The following is a 24,512-nucleotide window of genomic DNA, read 5'->3' on the forward strand; positions in this document are numbered from 1 at the left end:
TGGCTCTATTGGGAGGGAGGGAGGGGAATCAAATCCTGAAATTCTAGCAACTGGTCCTCCAACTGTGTCCTCTCTGTCCCCTTTAACTGCTTCAGTTTCTTATTAATGCAGTCCTAGCAGCATCCTGTGCCCACTGTAGCCAACACCCTCTGTGTGGCAATTTTCCTCGTCCAGAATTTTCAGTGTAGCCAGTAACATTCCCTTTAACAACTTAAATTCTTTGGGTCCAAAATTATCCACTCTGACAGGTACTACTGTGTCTCTGTGCCTCTCTTGTATGCATACAGTACTGCGTTTCACCAAATGATACATCCATCCACTGTTTTGCTACCCTGTAATGGTTTTCTATTATGCATAATATATCAACTGGTAATGCAGGCTCCACATTCACTCATAGTGACTTTCCGGTGCTTCCTGACACACAATCATGCGAATCGAGCCTTCATGTCATTGCTTGTAGCTTAAGTGGGTTGTTTTGCACATTAGATAGTTTTCGCAGAAGATCAGCATTGATACCAGTTTCCCATAGTCAGAATGTCTTCCCACTAAGTTCCACTACACACTGTCAAAGGTCTATTATGGCATGATACTGTACCTCTAACTTACATGAGACACCACCTCCTGCTTAAACCTGGTTGCCTCAAACGAAAAACTCATCACTACTGCTGCCTGTGGTCGTGTAATACCATTCCCCATACTGTGCAAATTATAATGTAGTGGGTTCCAATGCCTCCTTCCCACTGATTCTGTTGAGGCCATTGATACACGCACCCCTGTGTCCAACAAAGCTTTATGTTTCCTACCGTCTGTCACACCCATTATAGAACATTGCTCCTCTGAATTCGTTCTCACTCCTCCTTTGCTGGAAGCACTGCCTGTGCGTTTGACCTGTTCGTCTACAATTAAAACACTTTATATTTGATGCAAATAAATGTCTTCGATCCATCACTCTCACCACTTTTTCAGTTTATTGGTATTTTTGTGCTCACTTAACCCTTGAGTTTTAGCTGCCCCAGTATGCACCATCCTAGACATCTCTGGCATCAAATCCCTCAGAAAAGCATCCAGTGACCATTGCTTGGCCTCCTGCGGCACCACCTTGTTCACTTCATCATTCTGTGATCTTGTAGGTGTGAACATTCAGTTTCCTAGTCCTGTCCATGAAATTCTTCACTGCCTCGTCATGCATTCTGGACACAATACCCAACTCCTCACCAAAAACTGTGCACTATTCTGCTTCCTATACTGTTGTTCCAACCCCTGCCTCAGTTAATAAAAAGTCTCTGCAGTAAACGATGTTTCCGTGCACCTTACAAATAACTTCAATTCCCCATCAAACTTCCTAAGGATCTCTGATAACTGCTTATCCAACCAACCACCTAAATCAGCCGATCTCCTACAAATGCTACCATATCCTCAGATGTCCTGCCAGGGGAGGGAGAAACAAGGGTAGCAATAGCTGAAGCCACCCTTAGAACCTGAGACCTCAACAATTCTGTTTCGTGATCCTTCTCTGCCAATATATTATTTACAACCACATTATCTGCTCTCAACCAAGCTACCTGATTGCAAATCCTCGTCACTGGTGACACCTCGTATCTCTGACTTGGACTTTGTCTCTGCCTCATCCTTACTCATTTTCATTACTCACAAGGAGAGGTTCTCTTGGGTGAGATCAAGTTTCTGAAACCATCTATACAGTGATGTAGGTCAAGTTCCCATGCACCCTGATGTGCTCTCATTTGTGAGAAGTTGGGGAAAAAAAACAACATAATTTTATGTGAAATTCTGGAGCCTTAAAAATTGACAGTAGAGGTATTGTAGCATACTGGTTAGCATATGTACCTGACGTGCAGTAGGTTGTCAGTTTGAAACTCATCAAGTAATTCAAAATGTTTTAATTTTTTAATCTATATCAAAATAAGTTTGATATTTGTTTTTATTCAGTTAATTGGTTTACATGTACGTTTTTAAAATTTCTAACCTTCTGTCACACCATGTTTATCATCATATTACATTTTACATTTACACTTTTTTGCTGTTTTCTTCATTTGTTTTATTTGTGCACATGATTTTTTGTATTAATTTCAATTTAATTTCTTCTATTTGATCATCCCATGTTGTTGTATTCATTCAGGGTTGCCACAGGTCCTGGAAATTAGGGAAATCAGGGAATTTCAAACACATCAGGGAAATATAAGGGAAATTTGAAAAAAAAAAACTGGAAAAATCTGGTTTTTGTCCCAGTAGTTGAAATGGTCTGTTTACTGTGGTGTCATGCATCGTCGCTGGTTGGTTGTAGCTGAGTATGTGTGCCACTTCCCCACTCCCTCATTACTGCTGCTTCTCCCCTCCCCAGCGCTCCCCTCAGCTCTCAGTCAGTGCTGCCATCACTTCTTGTCACTAGCCTAGCAGCTGCCAACAAGAGGCATGAGGAGTGGTTTGTTTGGATCTGATTCTCAGAGACTGTAGACGCAGCAGCCTTAGGTAGTGATCGTGTGTGCAGGAGTTGTGTCTGAGTGATTCTGTGATTGTGTGTGTGCTCTTCTTTTGTGACAAAAGCTGTGGCTGAAAATTTAGCTGAGAGAGGATGATGGTCTTTTTCTGTGCCTGTTTGTGGCCCAGCAATCATCTCTACAGTGAGTTGCTACCTACCCTGATTATTGATTCTCAGAGTATTTGAACAAGTTATCTGTTGCACGGATTGATCACCGCTGTGTCATTTCATCGACATGCTGTCTGTGGCTCGTGAATAGTTGGCCACAAGAGTGGATTTCTGTGAGGGGCCAAAACTGCAGGCCGTTTCTGCAGGTGTCTATAATAGATTGGGCCTACCGATCTGAAGCCATTCAGTTTCTACTAATGTGCAGGCTCTGCCCGCCCGATCTAGTCTCACTGATCTGCCCATTGGCTTGGGTCTGTTTAAGTGTGGCATAATGCAGCGGATTTTCATGATTCATCCATGTACTCAGGACTGCAGTGCTCCTCAGCAAGCCAGAGACCGTGGTTGGTCGATTTCAGGAATTGGGACTGTCTCACCACAAGTATGTTGTGCAAGGTGGAGTTTGATAGATATTTTATTTGTTCTAGTACATTTTGGCACTTCGAAAGTAGTTTATATGCTAGAATGTATGGATGATAAGAAGAAGAAAATTGTGTCAGTTGATGGTGGTTTGGACACTATGTACTCATATATTTCTTAAAAGAAAATCACACAATTCATGTAAAATAATAGGTATAACGCAGTGGATAATAACCGACAATAGCGAACATAGGAGAACCAACATTTTATTGGTGGTCACTTACAGTGTTAGTTTACAAATTTTCCCCTTCCTTATACGCTTTTTTCAAAGGAGCCTACTTTTTTTATGAGGTTATTTCTGAAATCGGTGAAGATATTTGTAAATCTGTCTTGCGATTCCAAGGAAATGTGTGTTTTTGTCACCAGACGTGTTTCGTTTTACTGAAATAAAATAACATCAGTGGTCCTAGTGAACACATACACTATTTGGCTTGCTTTTTCCACAATGCCATCTGTCTACAAGTTTTTTTTTATGTTTCCTCATTTGCACTATTGTTTCTTGTACCATAGCTGCAAAGACAGATTGTCAACTTACATCTTAACTTACCCTGGAGATCTCAAAATTTGTGAGGGAAACATCAGAGAATTACACTTGGGGAAACTTGTGACAACCATGCCATTGCTTCTGTTCCTTGTTTTGCTAGAGTGAAATTTTGTTTATAACACCTTCTTTCTTTTAAATCTTCTTCTGCACAGCCAGTAGAAATAGATTATTTTGTATTTTGTTTTTTAACTGATAGATCAGCATTTTCAAATGTTTAAATTCAAATAGAAAAATGACAATAGATAAGTGAATAAATAAATACACTGTGTTCTTCAATAAAATTCTTCAGGGTATCAGACCGCATCGTCATAATTTAAAATGCGCCAACGTTTTGGCCAGCGTTGCAGCTAGCCTTCATCAGGACCTTACGTTATCTGCTAAATGAACACACTTGGTTCCTTAAATAGCTGCACGAGAAAACCGTGTCGTTACTTGATTGGCTGTAAAAGGAGGAGGAGGAGGGGTGAAAGGTATGCTTTATTGGTGTTTCCTTTATTATCTGTCATTGGCTGAAATAGCTGTTTTCTATTGGTCTTTATATTAATCCACCCCATTGGAGGAGACGGACGAATAGCGAACAGGTGATGGCTGTGACGTCACACTGTTTCCATGCTGTCCAGAAGCCGGCTGCGGCGTGCCATTGCTTTGTGTGCTCGCGACCACTACTGCGGCTCTCCGCGTGTCTGCATGGGCCGCCACGGCTCTGCCGCCGCTCCGTAGCCCTGCTATTGCAGGCAGCCAAGACCTCGGAAGCTTGTACCCGTCCTCTCTATTCATGTTGGCGGGTCTTTTGGCTATTTCTATCGCCTCTCTAATCTTTCTTTTGAAAGTGAGAGGCTGTTTCGCCAGGACGCGGGCTTCTTGAAAAAATATTGGTTTCCCGCACTCGTCTCGGTGTTCCGCCACTGCTGACTTAGTGTGTTGTTTCAGGCGGATATATCTTTCATGTTCCGAGAGCCTTATGCTAATCTGACGTCCCGTCTCACCTATGTAGACTAATCCACACGCACAGCCAATTTCATACACGCCAGCTGTGTGTAGTTTGTCAACTGCATCCTTGTTAGAACCGAGCATGTCTGATATTTTGTTTCTGCTTCGGAAAATTGGTTTGATGTCGGCTTTTCGTAGAATTTTGCCAATACGTTCGGTGACCCCTTGTACATATGGCAACACAGCAATGCTCTGTGCCTCCTTCTCCTCTTCCCTATTAGTCTTCTCCCTTGTCGACATGGTGCTGTCTATCATCTGCTTCCCATAGCCATTAGTTCCGAAGATGGACCTGAGGCGTTCAAGTTCTGTCTTCAGATGTTCTTCGTCGCTTATCCTGTACGCTCTCTTCGTTAGCGTGTGCAGGGCGGACTTCTTCTGCGTGGGGTGATGGTGGGAGGAGGCGTGAAGGTACCTGTCCCTATTGGTTGGTTTCCTGTACACTTTGTGGCCAAGTTTACCATCAGGTTTTCGATAAACTTCCACGTCGAGAAAAGGTAAACTTGGCCACAAAGTGTACAGGAAACCAACCAATAGGGACAGGTACCTTCACGCCTCCTCCCACCGTCACCCCACGCAGAAGAAGTCCGCCCTGCACACGCTAATGAAGAGAGCGTACAGGATAAGCGACGAAGAACATCTGAAGACAGAACTTGAACGCCTCAGGTCCATCTTCGGAACTAATGGCTATGGGAAGCAGATGATAGACAGCACCATGTCGACAAGGGAGAAGACTAATAGGGAAGAGGAGAAGGAGGCACAGAGCATTGCTGTGTTGCCATATGTACAAGGGGTCACCGAACGTATTGGCAAAATTCTACGAAAAGCCGACATCAAACCAATTTTCCGAAGCAGAAACAAAATATCAGACATGCTCGGTTCTAACAAGGATGCAGTTGACAAACTACACACAGCTGGCGTGTATGAAATTGGCTGTGCGTGTGGATTAGTCTACATAGGTGAGACGGGACGTCAGATTAGCATAAGGCTCTCGGAACATGAAAGATATATCCGCCTGAAACAACACACTAAGTCAGCAGTGGCGGAACACCGAGACGAGTGCGGGAAACCAATATTTTTTCAAGAAGCCCGCGTCCTGGCGAAACAGCCTCTCACTTTCAAAAGAAAGATTAGAGAGGCGATAGAAATAGCCAAAAGACCCGCCAACATGAATAGAGAGGACGGGTACAAGCTTCCGAGGTCTTGGCTGCCTGCAATAGCAGGGCTACGGAGCGGCGGCAGAGCCGTGGCGGCCCATGCAGACACGCGGAGAGCCGCAGTAGTGGTCGCGAGCACACAAAGCAATGGCACGCCGCAGCCGGCTTCTGGACAGCATGGAAACAGTGTGACGTCACAGCCATCACCTGTTCGCTATTCGTCCGTCTCCTCCAATGGGGTGGATTAATATAAAGACCAATAGAAAACAGCTATTTCAGCCAATGACAGATAATAAAGGAAACACCAATAAAGCATACCTTTCGCCCCTCCTCCTCCTCCTTTTACAGCCAATCAAGTAACGACACGGTTTTCTCGTGCAGCTATTTAAGGAACCAAGTGTGTTCATTTAGCAGTTAACGTAAGGCCCTGATGAAGGCTAGCTGCAACGCTGGCCGAAACGTTGGCGCATTTTAAATTATGACGATGCGGTCTGATACCCTGAAGAATTTTATTGAAGAAGACAACGGCCGCGGAAGCCTACGCTTACAAATACACTGTGTGATCAAAAGTATCTGGACACACCCAAAACATACGTTTTCCATATTAGGTGCATTGTGCTGCCACCTACTGCCAGGTACTCCATACCAGCGACCTCAGTAGTCATTAGACATCATGAGAGAGCAGAATGGGGCACTCTGCGGAACTGACGGATTGAGAACGTGGTCAGGTGATTGGGTGTCAATTATGTCATACATTCGTACGTGAGATTTCCACTTTCCTAAACATCCCTAGGTCCACTTTTTCCCATGTGATAGTTAAGTGACAACATGAAAGGACATGTACAGCGCAAAAGCGTACAGGCCGACTTCATCTATTGACTGACACAGACCGCCCGCAGTTGAAGAGGGTCATAATATGTAATGTGCAGACATCTATCCAGACCATCACACAGGAATTCCAAACTGCATCAGGATCCACTGCAAGTACAAGGCTATGAGTGGGCCAACACCATATTGGATTCTAGCATTACCGATAGAGGGTGCCACGAACTTGTAAGTCATTTTGAGCCAGGTGTCAGGATACTTTTGATCACATAGTGTAGATAAAAAATAAGTAAGTAGATAAACAAAGAAAAAATCCTTTGCACAAAGATTCCAAATGAAACCAGAATGATAGAAAGAAAAAGTAAGAGCAAATGAAAAAGTTAATTTGTCGATTAAAATGTTGTGACAATGGATTAGAAATTTATAGAAAATACATTTAAACCAGTTAACTGAATAAAAATAGTGATTAAATATTTCAATAACAATTTAAAAACAATAAATTTTGAATCTCCAGACGAGATTCAAACCCATAACCTTCTGCATGTCATGCAGTTTAACTGCTCTACAATACTGTCTAGCTGTATGCCCAAAACAATTAACACGGAAAGCAATTCACTACTACCATTTCTGCACAACATGCAGAGAGCCCAACTAAATTACACTGAGTACAACACACAGGCACCAAACATTCATCTCTAAAGTTTTTCTTAAACTGTGATCAGTCAGCTGGCTCCCGTGGTCTCGAAAAGGTAGCCATAATTACGATTTCTAAACTTCGCCCCCACGACTGTCACCGTGCGAGAGCAAAAATAATCTCACTCACTCTAACTACAATAGTGTGGGCTGCAGCTCAAATGTTGTGATGTGGTAGTGGCACCCGTCCGCTGTGGATTGTGGCAACATCGTTCAGACACTGCTCCTTAGCACGCTGGGCGTGGTGTCGGGGGTGGTGAGTGAGTGTTGGTGACAGGCCATGGGGCCCAGCACAAACTCTCTTAACAATTACAAAGAGCTTTATTGTCTTGATATGGGACGTAATGAGGTTTACATGAGCTGAGGCCATCATACGGGCTGCAGGTTTCACCTGGCGCTGCTGCCTAGCTCGCGCCTCGTGCTGCCATAGTCGCTACCCTCTGTCGAGATCAGTGTTGTGCCGTATTATGCTGTGACGGTGTCCCACTCACGAGACGGCCCCTCGGTTAAGCGTGTGGGAGTGGTGGTGGTATGAGGATCTTGCTGTGCACGGGCTGTGACCTGCTGCCCTCAGACTGCCGGAGCCACCACCCTCTGTCGACATCTGTGTTGCGCCGTATTATGGTGCGACAGAGTCCCACTCGGGAGACGGTCCCTCGGCTAAGCGTGTGGAAGCGGTGGTGGTGTGAGGATCTTGCTGTGCACGGGCTGTGACCTGCTGCCCTCAGGTGGGCATCAGGCGGCATCTGACTTTGTGGTGCTAAATCACACAAGTAAGTCAGCAATGTAGTTGGCAAGAGCGGATGGCGGATCAGCTGGGCTGTGACACCGAGTCCCCTGAAGGACTTAGTGCAGACTGCAGGTACAGCCTGGTCTCGAACTGCGCAACTGGCAGAGCCCAGTCATCTTGCCGTCTGGCACCATTGTGGCTTTGTGGTGGTACTGTCGGCATCTGGTGATGACGGGTGATCCGTGTCGTGAAAATCCGGACTCGTTTGTGTGTGTCTCTAGTGCTGACTTGTTTCACTAAAACTCGGCACCTAGTCACGTTGCCATAACAAGAGACTCGCCCCGGTGTGCCTTGTCACGCAGCTTCCACAGTGTGGCACTGTTACTGCTGAGCTTGGCTGTCCTTGCTGCTCGATCCACTGGCTTATCTGTTATTGTGACTCTCACTGGCGGCTACAGACCCACCACTGCTGACCTGACCTTCTGTGCCACTTCCGTGCTACTTCTTCTTACTTTTGTTAAAAACAAATGATTTTCTGGCCAAACACTGTGTCATGTCACTACAGTCGAAACTGGCATATTAACGTGGGTTGATGTGGAGATGTGACAGAATGACAGGGGGTAATTAGCATTCGGAAATGTTCCTGTTACCATACCACAAATGAAGTTGCCCAATTTGTTGTATCGGCAATGACTGTTGAATTTGTCTTAAAGAAATGGCATATCACGCAAAGCAATGCAAAACGACGTAAACACATTGGTCATTATGAGATCCTGACCCACAGGAATTGGAGACAAGTGTCATGACTCGTCAGTGAAAATCGGTTTCAGACATGACAAAAGTGAATATATTGTATATGTGCTCACCACTGCAAGTTTCCAAATGCCTATGTAAGTGCACTCAGTGGAGATTTGGAGTTGGGTGCCGTGCAAAAAACCATTGCTCACAGTGATACGCTAAGCTTCATGTCTTCAGTGATCCAAGCAACACACAAACTGGATTGTGCCTGACAGGAGGTGTACACTGTTATATGACAAGTCACAATTCTGACTCTTTTCAACTTTTGCAGAGTATCAGACACCTTGATGGCCTAGTGAGGCTTTTAACCCATGATGTGTGAAGCATGCAGTTCTGGCCAGAGATAGTTCTATGATATTTCTGGTGGTGCTTTCCATGTCACAACATGGTCCCAATCTGTCAGCTTACTGTGAATGTGAATTACAATGTTTATTTCAACATTCTCAGTGACCGAGTGTTGTTCTTCCTACTACAACTTCATGATGAGTATGCTGTGGACACGTTCCAAGATTTCAAGAACTGTATTCATGGGTCTACATGCATAAAACGTGTGATCAAAAAGAAACAGGCATATTTTAATTTCACGGGCTTTATACATCTGATTTTAAATGTTTTTCTTACATTGTTTGCTTACATGTTCCTGATGTATCTTTGCATTTTGAGATGTTTTGAATATTTAGTTTATTGTTGACACTCGTAAAGGTAATACATGTTTGTGAGTGCACAGCAAATTGTTACTTTTGAAAAAGATAGATCAAAGAATTTTCATTAAATTTTGCTTCAAAATGTAATAAAGTGCTGCAACGCATTGGAAACATTGACTGTGGCTTTTGCCGAATCTACTACGAGTAAGACAAGAGTTTATGGGTGGTATAAATGATTCAAAGATGGTCGAGAAGACATTGAAAATGACGACTGCTGCGGACACCCTAGTGTATCAGTTACTGACGACGATGTGGAAGAAGTAAAGAAAATGGTTCTGGAAAACTGCAAACTCACCATCAGAGAGGTTGCTGATAGTGCCGGCATGTCCTTCGGCTCATACCAAGCAATTTTTTGGATGTGAAACATGTAGCAGCAGAGTTTGTTCCAAAATTGTTGAATTTCGACCGAAAACAATGTCACCCAAGACCATAAAAAATTTTACAAATGTGATCATATGTGTAGGTTTTCTTACTGTTTTCTTTGAGTGCATCATGAGGACTGCCTTATGGTTGTACGCCAATAAGGAATAATATCTGGAAGTTATGTGCCATTTTCGTGAAGCAATGCAAATAAATCAGCCAGAATTGTGGCAGAATTGCTTGTGAAAATTACATCATGATAATGCTCCTGCTCACACCTCAATGCTAGTTTGCAATTTTTTTGACAAAAAACAAAACCATTATGTTTCATCATCCACCTGATCCATCAGACATGGCCTCTTGCAACTTCTTTCTATTCCTGAGTCTGGAGAGAACCATCAATGGACATTATTTTGCCATGAGATAAGAACAGAATTGCTGATGATGAACTGAACACGATAATGAAGAGTGAGTTCCAGAAGTGCTTCCAAGACTGGACAAAGCATTGTCACAAGTGTTTTATATCTAAGGAGGTTACTTTGAAGGGAACATAGTTGATGTTGATGAATAGTAATTCTATAGAAAATATCTGAGACTATTTGGAACAGCAGGCAAAATTTGGTAACTCTACAGGATGTGATCATCTACATATACATTTATACCCTGCAAACCACTGGGATGTGCAGGGCAGAGGATACCTGCCATTGTACAAGTTACTAGGGTTTCTTTCCGTTTTATACATGTGTAGAGCACGGGAAGAATGATTGTTTGAATGCCTCTGTATGTACTGTAATTAATCTAATCTTGTCCTCACAAGTCTTATGTGATCAATATGTAGGGGATTGTGGTATATACACAGAACCATCATGTAAAACCGGTTCTTGAAAGTTTTCAATAGATTTACTCCGGCAAGTTTATATATGTCTTCAAGAGTCTGCCAGTTCAGTTTCTTCAGCATCTCTCTGACACTTTCCCACAGGTTAAACATACCTTCGACCATTTGTGCTGCTCTTCTCTGTATACGTTTGATATCTCCTGTTAGACCTATTTGGTACGGGTTCCACACACCTGAGCAATATTCCAGAATGGGTCACATGAGTGATTTGTAAACATTCTCCTTTGTTGTCCCAGTATTCTGTCAATAAACTGAAGTCTATTGCCTGCTTTACCAATGACTGTGCCCATGTCATGATTTCATTTCATATCCCTACGAAGTGTTACACCCAGGTATTTGTATGGGCTGGCCGAGTCCAGCGTGACTCATTAATATTGTAGTCAAAGAGTACCACATTTTTTTGTTTAATGACTTGCACATTTTTACATTTCTGAACATTTAAAGCAAGTTGGCAATCTCTGCATCACTCTGAAATCTTATCAAGATCTGACTGAATATTTATGCAGCTTCTTTTTGACAGTACCTCGTTATAGATAACTGCATCATCGGCAAAAAGTCTGAGGTTACTATTAATATTGTCTGTAAAGTTATTAATATACAACATGGTATCCAAGATTCCCAGCACACTTTCCTGTGTAACACTTGAAGTTACTTCTACATCTGATGTTGACTCTCTATTCAAGATAAATTGCTGTGTCCTCCCTACCAAAAAGTCCTCAATCCAGTCACAAATTTCACTTAGTATCCCATATGATCGAACTTTTGAAGTAACCATAGACGTGGCACTGAGTCAAAAACTTTTCAGAAACCAAGATATACTACATCTATCTGGTTGCCTTGATCCAAAGCTTTCAGTATGTCATGTGAGAAAATATGAGTTGGGTTTCACATTATCAATGTTTTCGGAATCTGTACTGGTTGGCATGGAGGAGATAACTCTGTTCAAGATACCTCTCTGTGTTTGAGCTCAGAATATATTCTTAGATTCTACAACAAATTGATGCCGAGGATGTTGGATGGTAGTTTTGTGGACTCTTTCTATTACGGCTATTGCAAACAGCTGTGACCTGAGCTTTCTTCCAACACTGGATATGGTTTTTGTTTGAGCAATTTACAATAGGTTATAGTTAAGAGGTGCTAAATCAGCCGCAAATTCAGTAAAGAATCTGATTGGGATTCCTTTGGGCCCTGGAGCTTTCTTCAATTTTAACAATTTCAGCTGTTTGTTAAGACCGCTGACACTATTTCAACTTTGCCTTGGGTACCCTCAATTTCAGTTCCTGTCTCATTCGCGAGTGACTGGACAAAAATGTGGTGCCACCAATGGCCTTCATGTACAATCAGAATTTATTTGGGTTTTGTGAAAGATCATTTGACAATATTCTGCTAAGATAGTCATCGAAAGCTTCTCTCATTGCTCTCTTGACAGCCAAATGTGTTTCACTCAGCATCTCTCTCTGTCTGTAGTTCTGCCCTTAGTTTACAGCTATTATGCAATAGTCTCTATTTCTTTAGAAGTTTCTTTACAGTGACTGTGTACCACGAAGGGTCCCTTCCATCGTGAATTGTTCTGCTGGATACCTATCTGTCTAGTGCATGGTCAGCTGTTCTTTTCAACTTGAGCCATAGTTCCTCTACATGCTCTTCTCCTGTGCTAAAAGTTTCATGTTCTTTTTTCATATGCAACACTACTGCTTTTTTATCTACTTTACTGAAAGACGTACCTTTCTACTTGTTTTAAATGTTTTTCATATTTCAGTAATCATTGTTTCCACAACCACCTCTTGGTCACTGATACCAGTTTCAATGTGGATGTCCTCAAAACTTTCATGTCTGATTGTTGCTTATAGGTATCTTGAGTAGCGTTCTGACCTGTCTCTTCTATGTAGTTTTCAGAGAAGACATTTAGTAAAGTTTGGCAGGGTATCTTGCCATGTCAATCACTAACAAAACTGTAATTTTCACAGTTGATTGTTAGACTTAAAGCATATTGAGGTTTCTATAAAATTTTTGGTTACATCAGGAAGTAAGTGGTGGGTGATAGAAAGTTCCAAGGTCCGCAGTCTTGTGGGATCAGTTAAGGTCAATCTGTTACTACGAAAGGCCGGAATTTACAAGATACCATGCCAATGTGGTAAGGCTTACATAGGTCAAACCACACACACCGTGAATGAACGCTGCACTGAACATCCAACGTTACACCCGCCTTTTGCAGCCAAGCAAGTCCGCTATTGCTGAACATTGTATTTCTACTGGACATTCAATGGAGTATGAGAAAACAATGATTTTGTCCACAGCAACATCTTTCTGGGACTCCATTATTAAAGAATCCGTAGAAATATGACTGGCGGAAAATCTGTTAAACCGTGACAGCCGCTACCAGCTGGACAGTGCTTGGAATCCCATCATCTCCACAATTTGCTCTAATCGAAGATGACAGAGTGCATCAACGGCCATGGCAAATAGCAACGCAGAGGGCGACTGAGTTCTGCTATTCCACCAGCGAGGGCGCTGCCGGCAGGCAGTGTGGTTTATCTATCAAGTTTTCGACGTATGCTCAGAATAGTTACAGTACGCTATATATTGCGGAACAGAGGACGTTTTCGTCAGTCTGCGACGGCTCACCTGAAGATGAATGGCAGGTGCCCAGTTGAAATATTGTGCGAAGTATTGAACGACGACAGGCTGCAAGCCCGAAATTTGTTTGAACAGTCAATTCGCCGGGAAAATTTTAAAATTCACATTGCGTCGGTTGTTCCTCTTTCCAGCATAAATCCAAACTGTTCTTCACGTACTTCAGTTTCTAGACACAACCTCTTCTCAATTATCCTTTCCCAGATCTTCATTGTGTGGACATCAGTTTTATCCCTCTATAATTGCCACTGTTTACTGCTTCTCCATGCATCTGGCATTCTTTCTCCTTTCCAGATCTTCTGCATTAGATCCCAGAGAATATCAGTTCCCTGTTCTCCCAGACTTTTCCATGCTTTTGTTGGGATTTGGTCTGTCCCTAGGCCCTTCCCATTTTTCATTTTCTTCATCACATTTTCGACTTCTTCCCTGCTTATACTTTGCATCAATCCTTCATTTATATCTACAGTTCTTAGCCCTATGGCACAAATCCAGGAAGTCACGTCCTAGCTCGTCACAGAACCCTCGGAGCCTCCAGTTCGATCCTTCGATTTGACTCTGAATCGAAGGGCTACAATCAGTTCTGGGGACAATTCTTCAAACTGTGAACTCTATTGAAACTCTTTTCACTTGGCTTGTCTTTGCAACTTTCTCTGCCAGTCACTGTAATGATCTGAGTATGACCTCAGAGCACAGACGCTGGTATCGTTTGTTCCGAAATGCGTCACAATCTGCAATTGCTTGTGCTCTGTTTCCTCAGCGGCTGACAGATAGACTCTTCAACATGTCGAATGAGGCGCGCACACACTGAGTGCACCTGGTGTTCCCTTCTGTTCCTTGCTACCATTTCTCTACGTAGTACCATTATTTGCCATGTGTCAGAACTGCCAGTGATTAATAGACCCCTGCCCCCTTGTGTTTGCCTCCTCTCTACACAAGATGAAGCAGGTTTTCTCAAAACAGGTGAAGTGAGTCCCACTGGCTTAGTTTCAGTTTCAGTGAAAGACGGCACTTCGAACTTCTCGGTTAGGGAGATCGGTAGAACACCTTGAGTCCTCTCAGGTCCCTGTCCGGTCCCATACGGGACACCTAGATATGCTATTGACAAGACACTCGCAGTCGAGTGGATGAGTAATGACAGATCCTGTACTTCATGCAGAGGAGAGAGGATCCACAGATGAGGATAGTACTTGATATCTTTGTTACCACAGGTACACAACTCTAAGGGGCTGTTTCAGCACACCAGTTCACAGCAGGTGCCAGTTCGATGGCAGTCAGGGCAATTTCTAGCTTAATTTCATTTGTCATATACAATGATATAAACAAAAAAACTTAAAGAAAATCTGACACTAACCTTAAAATCAGATAAAAGCCACACAATTGTCATTAAGGAAGAAAGTGAATGCATTCTTCGCAGAAAGCAATGTAGTACAACTTGACAAAAATCCAACAAAACAATTCCACAACAAAATCAAAGGACAGTTGAAGAAAACACATTTCTTACTGATAGAGCATGAGAAGAAATAAATCACCTGTATGAGCCCTAAGGCTCCCCTATTAAGAACCAGACCTAAGGTACACAAGGAAGGATGTCCTATAAGGCCTGTAATTAAAAGTATGAACAGCTCTACATACAAACTATCTCACAAGCTCAACTAGTTTCTATCACATGTGAAACAACATATATGGTAAAATACAGTACCACACTAGTTACTAAAATAAAAGAAATAAACATTTCAGATTGTGCCTACTTAATATCACTAGACATCGCAAACCCATTCAGTGGTGACATTTATCGACAAACAGATGTGCTACCCGTGGACTCGTCCATACCTGGCACAATATCAGATTTTTTCATAAACCATCTAAAACAGAAAATATTCAGCAACCAGGAACCCTGCTTAACAAAACGTAGATACTAAAAAAGATACATGAACGATACCTTAATTGTACTCAAAAATGACACCAATAACATAAATTTGTTTAATGATGTACATAAGGAAATAAATTTCACAGCTGAATACAAAAAAGTAGCATCAATTTTCTAGATTTGTGCATAGAAAAAAAGAGAAACAGGCACAATTTCAAGATATACAGAAAAAAGACAACCTCAGCTGGCAAAATCACCACCACATCATGTCTCCCAGATGTACACAAGAAAGCTGCATACAAAACGATGATACACTGAGCAAACAAAATTCCAATGAACAGAGAGTACAAGGAGAAAGAATTAGACATCATTAAGCATATTGCAGTGGCCAATGACTTCTCAGCTCAGTGATGTACAGTATGCAAGGACACATAAAAAAAAAAAAAAAAAAAAAATGCCTGGTTCTTTAGAAGGAACCAATAATATGACCAAATTTATGGTAAGCATACCTTAAATAAGTAGCATTTCTCAAGCAATATCAAACCTACTTAGGTCACATAAAGTAAAACTAGCTATCTCCACAAACTACAATGGAAACTAGTCCACACATTAAATAACAAAAAGATAAATTCTCAGACTCAGGAATATACAAAATAACATGTAAAAGTTATTCAAGCTGCTAATACGACAAACTACCAAGAATTTTCAAATTAGATACAATGAACATATCAACTGTTACACAAATAACCAATTTACAAATCTGCAATAGCCACACACCTAAAAAACCACTGGACACCAATTCGGAAACACAGGAAAAGATCTTAAGATACTCTACCACTTTCGAAAATCTTATACAATGAATTTAATGAGGGAGCTTGAAATTTTATGTACACCACAAAAAACAAAGAGGAAAAAATTCTCAGCAAACTAGGTAGTGATTCAGTTAATTTCTTCAAATGTTTCTCCTTCTTATGACAACTGTAACAATTTTCATAAATATGTACATATTGTCATTGATGTTGTTGCGGTCTTCAGTCCTGAGACTGGTTTGATGCAGCTCTCCATGCTACTCTATCCTGTGCAAGCTTCTTCATCTCCCAGTACCTACTGCAACCTACATCCTTCTGAATCTGCTTAGTGTATTCATCTCCTGGTCTCCCTCTACGATTTTTACCCTCCACGCTGCCCTCCAATACTAGATTGCTGATCCCTTGATGCCTCATAACATGTCCTACCAACCGATCCCTTCTTCTGGCCAAGTTGTGCCACAAACTTCTCTTCTCCCCAATCCTATTCAATACCTCCTCATTAGTTGCGTGATCTACCCATCTAGTCTTCAGCATTCTTCTGTAGCACCACATTTCGAAAGCTTCTATTCTCTTCTTCTCCAAACTATTTAGCGTCCATGTTTCACTTCCATACATGGCTACACTCCATACAAATACTTTCAGAAATGACTTCCTGACACTTAAATCAATATTCGATGTTAACAAATTTCTCTTCTTCAGAAACGCTTTCCTTGCCATTGCCAGTCTACATTTTATATCCTCTCTACTTCGACCATCATCAGTTATTTTGCTCCCCAAATAGCGAAACTCCTTTACTACTTTAAGTGCCTCATTTCCTAATCTAATTCCCTCAGCATCACTCGACTTAATTCGACTACATTCCATTATCCTCGTTTTGCTTTTGTTGATGTTCATCTTATATCCTCCTTTCAAGACACTATCAATTCCATTCAACTGCTCTTCCAAGTCCTTTGCTGTCTCTGACAGAATTACAATGTCATCGGCGAACCTCAAAGTTTTTATTTCTTCTCCATGGATTTTAATACCTACTCCGAATTTTTCTTTTGTTTCCTTCACTGCTTGCTCAATATACAGATTGAATAACATCGGGGGGAAACTACAACCCTGTTTCACTCCCTTCGCAACCACTGCTTCCCTTTCATGTCCCTCGATTCTTATAACTGCCATCTGGTTTCTGTACAAATTGTAAATAGCCTTTCTCTCCCTGTATTTTACCACTGCCACCTTTAGAATTTGAAAGAGAGTATTCCAGTCAACATTGTCAAAAGCTTTCTCTAAGTCTACAAATGCTAGAAACGTAGGTTTGCCCTTCCTTAATCTAGCTTCTAAGATAAGTCGTAGGGTCAGTATTGCCTCACGTGTTCCAACATTTCTACGGAATCCAAACTGATCTTCCCCGAGGTCCGCTTCTACCAGCTTTCCCATTCGTCTGTAAAGAATTCGCGTTAGTATTTTGCAGCTGTGACTCATTAAACTGATAGTTTGGTAATTTTCACATCTGTCAACACCTGCTTTCTTCAGGTTTGGAATTATTATATTCTTCTTACAGTCTGAGGGTATTTCATCTGTCTCATACATCTTGCTCACCAGATGGTAGAGTTTTGTCATGACTGGCTCTCCCAAAGTTGTCAGTAGTTCTAATGGTATGTTGTCTACTACCGGGGCCTTGTTTCGACTCAGGTCTTTCAGTTCTCTGTCGAACTCTTCATGCAGTATCATATCTCCCATTTCATCTTCATCTACATTCTCTTCCATTTCCATAATATTGTCCTCAAGTACATCGCCCTTGTATAGACCCTCTATATACTCCTTCCACCTTTCTGCTTTCCCTTCTTTGCTTAGATCTGGGTTTCCATCTGAGCTCTTGATATTCATACAAGTGGTTCTCTTTTCTCCAAAGGTCTCTTTAATTTTCCTGTAGGCAGTATCTATCTTACCCCTAGTGAGATAAGCCTCTACATCCCTACATTTGTCCTCTAGCCATCCCTGCTTAGCAGTTTTGCACTTCCTGTCGATCTCATTTTTGAGACGTTTGTATTCCTTTTTGCCTGCTTCATTTACTGCATTTTTATATTTTCTCCTTTCATTAATTAAATTCAATATATCTTCTGTTACCCAAGGATTTCTACTAGCCCTCGTCTTTTTACCTACTTGATCCTCTGCTGCCTTCACTACTTCATCCCTCAAAGCTACCCATTCTTCTTCTACTGTATTTCTTTCCCCCATTCCTGCCATTTGTTCCCTTATGCTCTCCCTGAAACTCTGTACAACCTCTGGTTTAGTCAGTTTATTCAGGTCCCATCTCCTTAAATTCCCACTATTTTGCAGTTTCTTCAGTTTTAATCTACAATTGATAACCAATAGATTGTGATCAGAGCCCACATCTGCCCCTGGAAATGTCTTACAATTTAAAACCTGGTTCCTAAATCTCTGTCTTACCATTATATAATCTATCTGAAACCTATCAGTATCTCCAGGCTTCTTCCATGTAAACAAATGCAAAAATGCACCTGGAATTGAGAATAAATTCTGGAAATGTGTTATGCTAAGCATCAAAAAATAAGTAACTGTTACAGTTTTCATTATTTAAATTATGATTTCTAGCTGCTTACGAATATCAACTAAGTCATCCTGTGTTCGAGAACAGCACTTACAATGCACAATGGAGCTGCATTATGGGTGGTGCAGTGTTTTGCAGGACAATGAACAAATAACTTTAAACTAAGCTTGCTGCCTGTATTTTAATCTATTAGATTAAAAGATTACCAATTCCGTACAACAACTGAAGCAAATAAACAAATCAAGATTTCTATTAAGGCAATAGAAAAACCTCTGGTAAAAATTACTAGTTTCCTAAAAATTCGCGAGGTCAATTATTGTTGCTAACAGACTTGAAAATAGAGTTAATTTATGATAAATGTAGATAATATATAGCCAACTCCTCTTGAAAAGAAAAACTAAAGGTTACACCATATGTTGCTTAGAATATCTGATACATTAACTAAATCACAAATGCTGATTTAATACTACAAACTAATTTATGCACAGGACAGTGGTAACTTCCAAAAATTATAAGTGTATGTTTATTTGCATTGATGTGAGTGACAGATGCTGATTTGCTGCAAAATAAATTATCCACAACTCTCATAATTAACAAAAAAATTCTAAAATATACACTGATGGAAAATAATCCCAACACCAAAAAATAATTAATACAAGTTATAAAATTTTGGGAATGCATTTGTCTAGGTAATGCAATTAAATGGTTAACATTGCGAGATCACAGTGTAATGTAAGCATGAGGTAAGCTATTGCAAACGTGAAATGTTGGTACATTAATAACCGGATGTCAGTTAGTGTGATGGAGGGACATTTGTGTTGCACTTCATTGGTAAATACAGTGACAGTTGTTGATCCAGCAGGCCAGTGCAACATATCGACTTTCTGTGGAGCACATTGGATTAAAACAGCAGTATGTGGGCAAGTGTTATCCTGTTGGAGAACACCCCCTGGAATGCTGTTGAGGAACAGCAGCACAACAGGTTGACTCATCAGATTGACATACACATTTGCCATCAGGGTGTGTGGGATAACCACAAGAGTGCCTCTGCTGTCATACGAAATCGCACCATAGACCTTAACTCCAGATGTGGATCCAGTGTGTCAAGCATGCAGACAGGTTGGTTACAGGCCTTCAAATTGCCTCGTCCTAACCAACATACGGCCATCACTGGCACTGAGGCAGAACCAGGCTTCATCAGAAATCACAAGAGACCTCCACCCTGCCCTCCAATGATATCACTGAAGTAGCCAGTTGTGGTGGCTCGTGGTTAGTGGAATGCACGCAACAGAACATCTGGCTCGAAGCTGTCCCGAAATAGCCAGTTTGTAACAGTTCATTGTGTCGTCGTGGTGCCAGCTGCTGCTCAGATTGCTGCTGCAGATGCAGTACAATGTGATAGAGCCATATACAAAACACAATGGTGTTCTCTCTCAGTAGTGCCACGCAGCCGTCTGGAGCCCTGTCTTCTTGTGACCACACTTCTTGTGACTGACCACACTTCTTGTGACTGACCACACTTCTTGTGACTGACCACACTTCTTGTGACTGACCACACTTCTTGTGACTGACCACACTTCTTGTGACTGACCACACTTCTCGTGACCACCGCTGCCAGCAATTGTGTACAGCGGCTACATTCCTGCCTAGTCTTTCTGCAATATCACAGAAAGAACATACACCTTATTGTATTCCCATTACACAACCTCATTCAAACTCAGTATGGTGTTGAAAGTGGAGTCTTTGTCACCTTACAGGCATTCTTCGCAAACATCAACTCACCATGTTCAGTCTCAATTCTAACTAATGATGATGACCGCTATAGCGTGTATTTAAAGCAAACCTGATTTGCATCCTCATAGTACCACTACTAATGTCTCTCTGATGTGATTGGTGCGAAATTTAAATAGACATTTTTTTCCCATCAGTGTAGCTTTGTAAGCATTTGAAAATTCTCAAAACTAACGTATTTCTCACATAACATTCCATCTTGGATTTCCCATTGTTCTATTTCTCACATAATTGTGCAATGAAGTCAGAGAAATGATTGTTTTGAATGGGGATAAGCCTCTTGTTCCTCACAATGTCAAATTTGTATGTATCCTGTAGGCAGATTTTCTGCTACTGTGCTCATTACATCTCGAGGGACCTGGAGTGTGATGCCATTGTGTCTAATTATCATCTTGTACCCATGTGGTATCTTAGCAGGTTGCTTTTCTGAGGCAGTGTCACATGGTACAAATACAGGAAATCCTAACCATCTGATACTGTTGTGACACTTAGACTGTGTCATACCTGATCGGTGTTGTACCACATTTTACATCTACCTTGGTGTCTATCTCACACCTGCAAATTAACTAGCATTCACTACCTGTTGTCCTGGTGGTTATCATACCAATTAGTACACACTTTACTAAATATTCGAAATACCACACTATGAGATACCAGTTGATTCCTACTAAATTAAACACACTAAGTTTCTACTATTTACATTGCCACTGTACAAATTCCAGCTAATAGAAGTCTCAACTAAAAGTTCCTTTAATTTCTTACCTAAAGGCACAGTTTAACAATCCTCAGTTCTCTCTCTGCTTTGCAAAATTCCTATTTACAGGAACAACCTTATGGCTATTCTAGCTTATTCCTAAGCTTTCGCAAACCCAAGCCTGAGCCAGGCGCACTCTTGGCACTGGGTGGCATAATGCCCTTTCTTTCGCCAAACTACATCGTGCAACTTGTGCACAGGGCATGTGGGCCCTGGTAAATGAAATGGAGTTTATGTTGCAGGAGTTAATGGTTCGGCCCTCTGGCTTTTAACCAATACTGCCACTTTATCTAAACTGACATAATGTAACAGAACCATGTGTATAAGGATATCCGAGTGAAAACCCAAAATCTGATCTATTACTTGGATATGTTGTTTTTGTCCAAGACAAACCACCATTTGCAGTCTCCGTCTGCTTCCGTCACCAGACTGACGCAAGCCTTATTCTTCTTCAATGAAATTTTGACTCGGCAGCAGAGTGTGGGCTGACATGAAATTTCCTGGCTGATTAAAACTGGGAGCAAAACAGAGACTCAAACCTGGGACCTTTACCTTTTGTAGTCAACGGCTCCACTGATTGAGCTATACAAGCACAACTTACAACCCATCCTCACAGCTTTACTTCCGCCAGTACCTCATTTCCTATATTTCAAACTTCACAGAAATTCTCTTGGGAAACATACAAGAGTAGCACTCCTGGAAGAAAGGAAATTATGGAGACATGGCTTAGCCACAGCCTGGATGATGTTTCCAGGAAGAAATTTTTACTCTGCAGCGTGTGTACACTGAGATGACACTTCCTGGCAAATTAAAACCGAGTGATGGACTGAGACTCGAACTCAGGACCTTTGCCTTTCACAGGCGAGCACCCTACCGACTCAGCTACCCGAGCACGACTCACGACCCGTCCTCGCAGCTTTACTCCTGCCAGTACTTCATCTCCTACCTTCCGAATTTCACAGAAGTTCTCCTGTGAAACTTTCCTGTGAAAGGCAGAGGTTCCAAGTTTGAGTCTCCGTCCAGCACACAGTTTTGATCTGACAAAAAGTTTCTTATTCTTTTTTGTTGATTGAGTGGACTCTGAGCCTTTACACTTCTGAATCCAGAAATGTATGGATGGGTTGTGGAATGATTGCTGGTTTTTGCCAGGAACTGGGTGCGTGATTGTCAGTAGGCATTTGACTCCCACTTGCACATCCTCCTTTTGGATGACGTCGAGGAAAACTGGAGGATCTTGTAGGAGACTACAGCAAAACAGTCGGTGAATTTAACAATTCTTTATTATTCTGACAGACTCAAACAGTAATGTGTGCATTCTCATCCTGATAGCGGCCCGGTGTCATCCCGTAATGTCCCCGTGGGCAGCTGGAAGGGGGTAATGGACATGACAGATGTGGATACGGCCAGTATAGGTGGGGTGGCTGTGGCCAAAGCACTGGACGCGTCTCTGCTGCCGGTAGGAGGCAGCTGGCAGCTTCTTCCAGAGCACCAGCACACAACAGCAAATTCCCAGTGAAACTCTGGAGAGCAGTGGCGAGCGGCAGGCAGACCCCGGGGGGATTGAGCTGCGAAGTCCGTCATTCGTACCTGAAACTGAAAGGTGATGGCAGAATCCATGTGGCACAGTCCTGTGAAGCCAGCAGAGTGCCGAGCCACCAAATGCCGAGGCAGTCGGGCAGTGTAGGCATGGTGACGGTGGTGGCGACTGTGTCATAACATTGCCCAGCTATGCGAATGGTGGTTGGAACACCCTGTGGGGTTTAAGTACAGCTATCTGGTGAGAACACCGGCAGGAGGAACCTCACTGTCGTATTCCTTTGTGCCAATGAACCCTCCAGCTATCACTGAAGATTCCTGAAAGGGGATCATTGTTGTAGACCCGACTGTTGCCTCCTGAAAGAGGACATCATGGAAGTGGCCGGCGTCTGCCGAGTTGCCGTGTCGTCAGTTCATTGACTGCAGGATCTGGCAACCACTGCATCCTAGAGATGGCTGCGGGCACTGGCTGTAGTCTGTGCCGTAACAGCTCAGCGGGAGATATTTAAGACATTTCTGTCAAGGTCCTGATGACTCGACAGCAGATGTTTTACATTAAATATATTTAATGACACTGAAGGTGAACTAAAAGTGTTAAGCTCATTTGATGTTGTTGACCATCCAAAAAGTTTCTAATAATTGTGATGCAGTTTATTTCATTTATAGTTTTCGTACAGTAATAGTGTGTCCACATCTTGTGTGGATTAAACTTCCTTTACATACTTGTTTGCGTAAATTGTTGTTTCTTTACCTTTTCTTTTTAGAATTCCAACAAGTGATGTACGACCCATCAGAAAACGTCCATTTGCAGCAGCAGTTGCTGAAAACAGGAGAAATGTTCCCGAACGTCGTTAGTCTCAGTCTTGCTGGAAATGGGCTGTTCACACTGAGCCATCTCGCCACTGTCTTTGCCGATAAACTGAAGTGGTGCTCACTAAAAGTATTAGATCTGACTGACAACAAGGCAAGTATGCACTAATTTTTAGTTTTTTTATACAATACTGGAGCGTCCTGGGTGGAATACAAGCAGGGGACAGCATTCAGCATATAGTTGATGCAACTACGTGAATGAGATTGCATTCGTAACTGAGCTTTCGAGCAATGTCCTGCTTTGGATCTAGATGCCCACATATAACCCAATCCACCTGTCGTCACACACACACACACACACACACACACACACACACACAATCGTTTGTTTGGGAACCACATGCTCAAAAGAGGTAGGGACAGAAATTTTCAAAAAAATTTGCCGGGAACATTCATTCATATGTTTCAAGTTGAGATGATGTGAAGACTTCCCACGGCCCACCTGTGGCTTCGCGACGTGCTACTGACCTGTTGTCGTACACACAGTAAGGATAGGTTATTGAACTTAGGGGGACTCTGTTCACAATCTCTGGCCAATGGGGGTGCAGAAGAGAGTCACGGGGGTGTGCCGGACAAAGGTGGCGAGGGATGGAGCACCATCACTTCACCCTCTCGCTCACCGGACTCAGACCAGCTAACACGGGCCTCTTCTGCACTTTCACACCATTCTTGGGTCTTAGGTCATATTAGCTACTTTTCCAAGCAATTAGTAGCTTCCTCATGTGCCTCAGTTGTACCCCCTGTTATCGTGAATAAATCCTTTGGGGCACTTCCTTGAATTTAGAACTTGATTATTCCAGTGGACCCCACTGATCCAGATGCCCACATGTAACCCACTCCACTTGTCGTCTCTCTCTCTCTCTCTCTCTCTCTCTCTCTCTCTCTCTGTCACACACACACACACACACACACACAC

The 24,512-nt window shown here is 42.2% G+C and overlaps 1 protein-coding gene across 1 annotated transcript in view; it reads left to right on the forward strand.

Annotated features, from left to right (window-relative positions):
- LOC126210636 (nuclear RNA export factor 1-like) overlaps nucleotides 1-24,512 on the forward strand; it is a 158,808-nt gene that overhangs the window by 56,224 nt on the left and 78,072 nt on the right. Inside the window, exon 7 of the mRNA XM_049939953.1 lies at nucleotides 23,491-23,690. Coding sequence (XP_049795910.1) covers nucleotides 23,491-23,690 — 200 coding nt within the window. The remainder of the gene's footprint in view (nucleotides 1-23,490; nucleotides 23,691-24,512) is intronic.

The sequence above is a fragment of the Schistocerca nitens genome, chromosome 10, assembly GCF_023898315.1.
Source record: "Schistocerca nitens isolate TAMUIC-IGC-003100 chromosome 10, iqSchNite1.1, whole genome shotgun sequence".
Classification (NCBI taxonomy): domain Eukaryota; kingdom Metazoa; phylum Arthropoda; class Insecta; order Orthoptera; family Acrididae; genus Schistocerca; species Schistocerca nitens.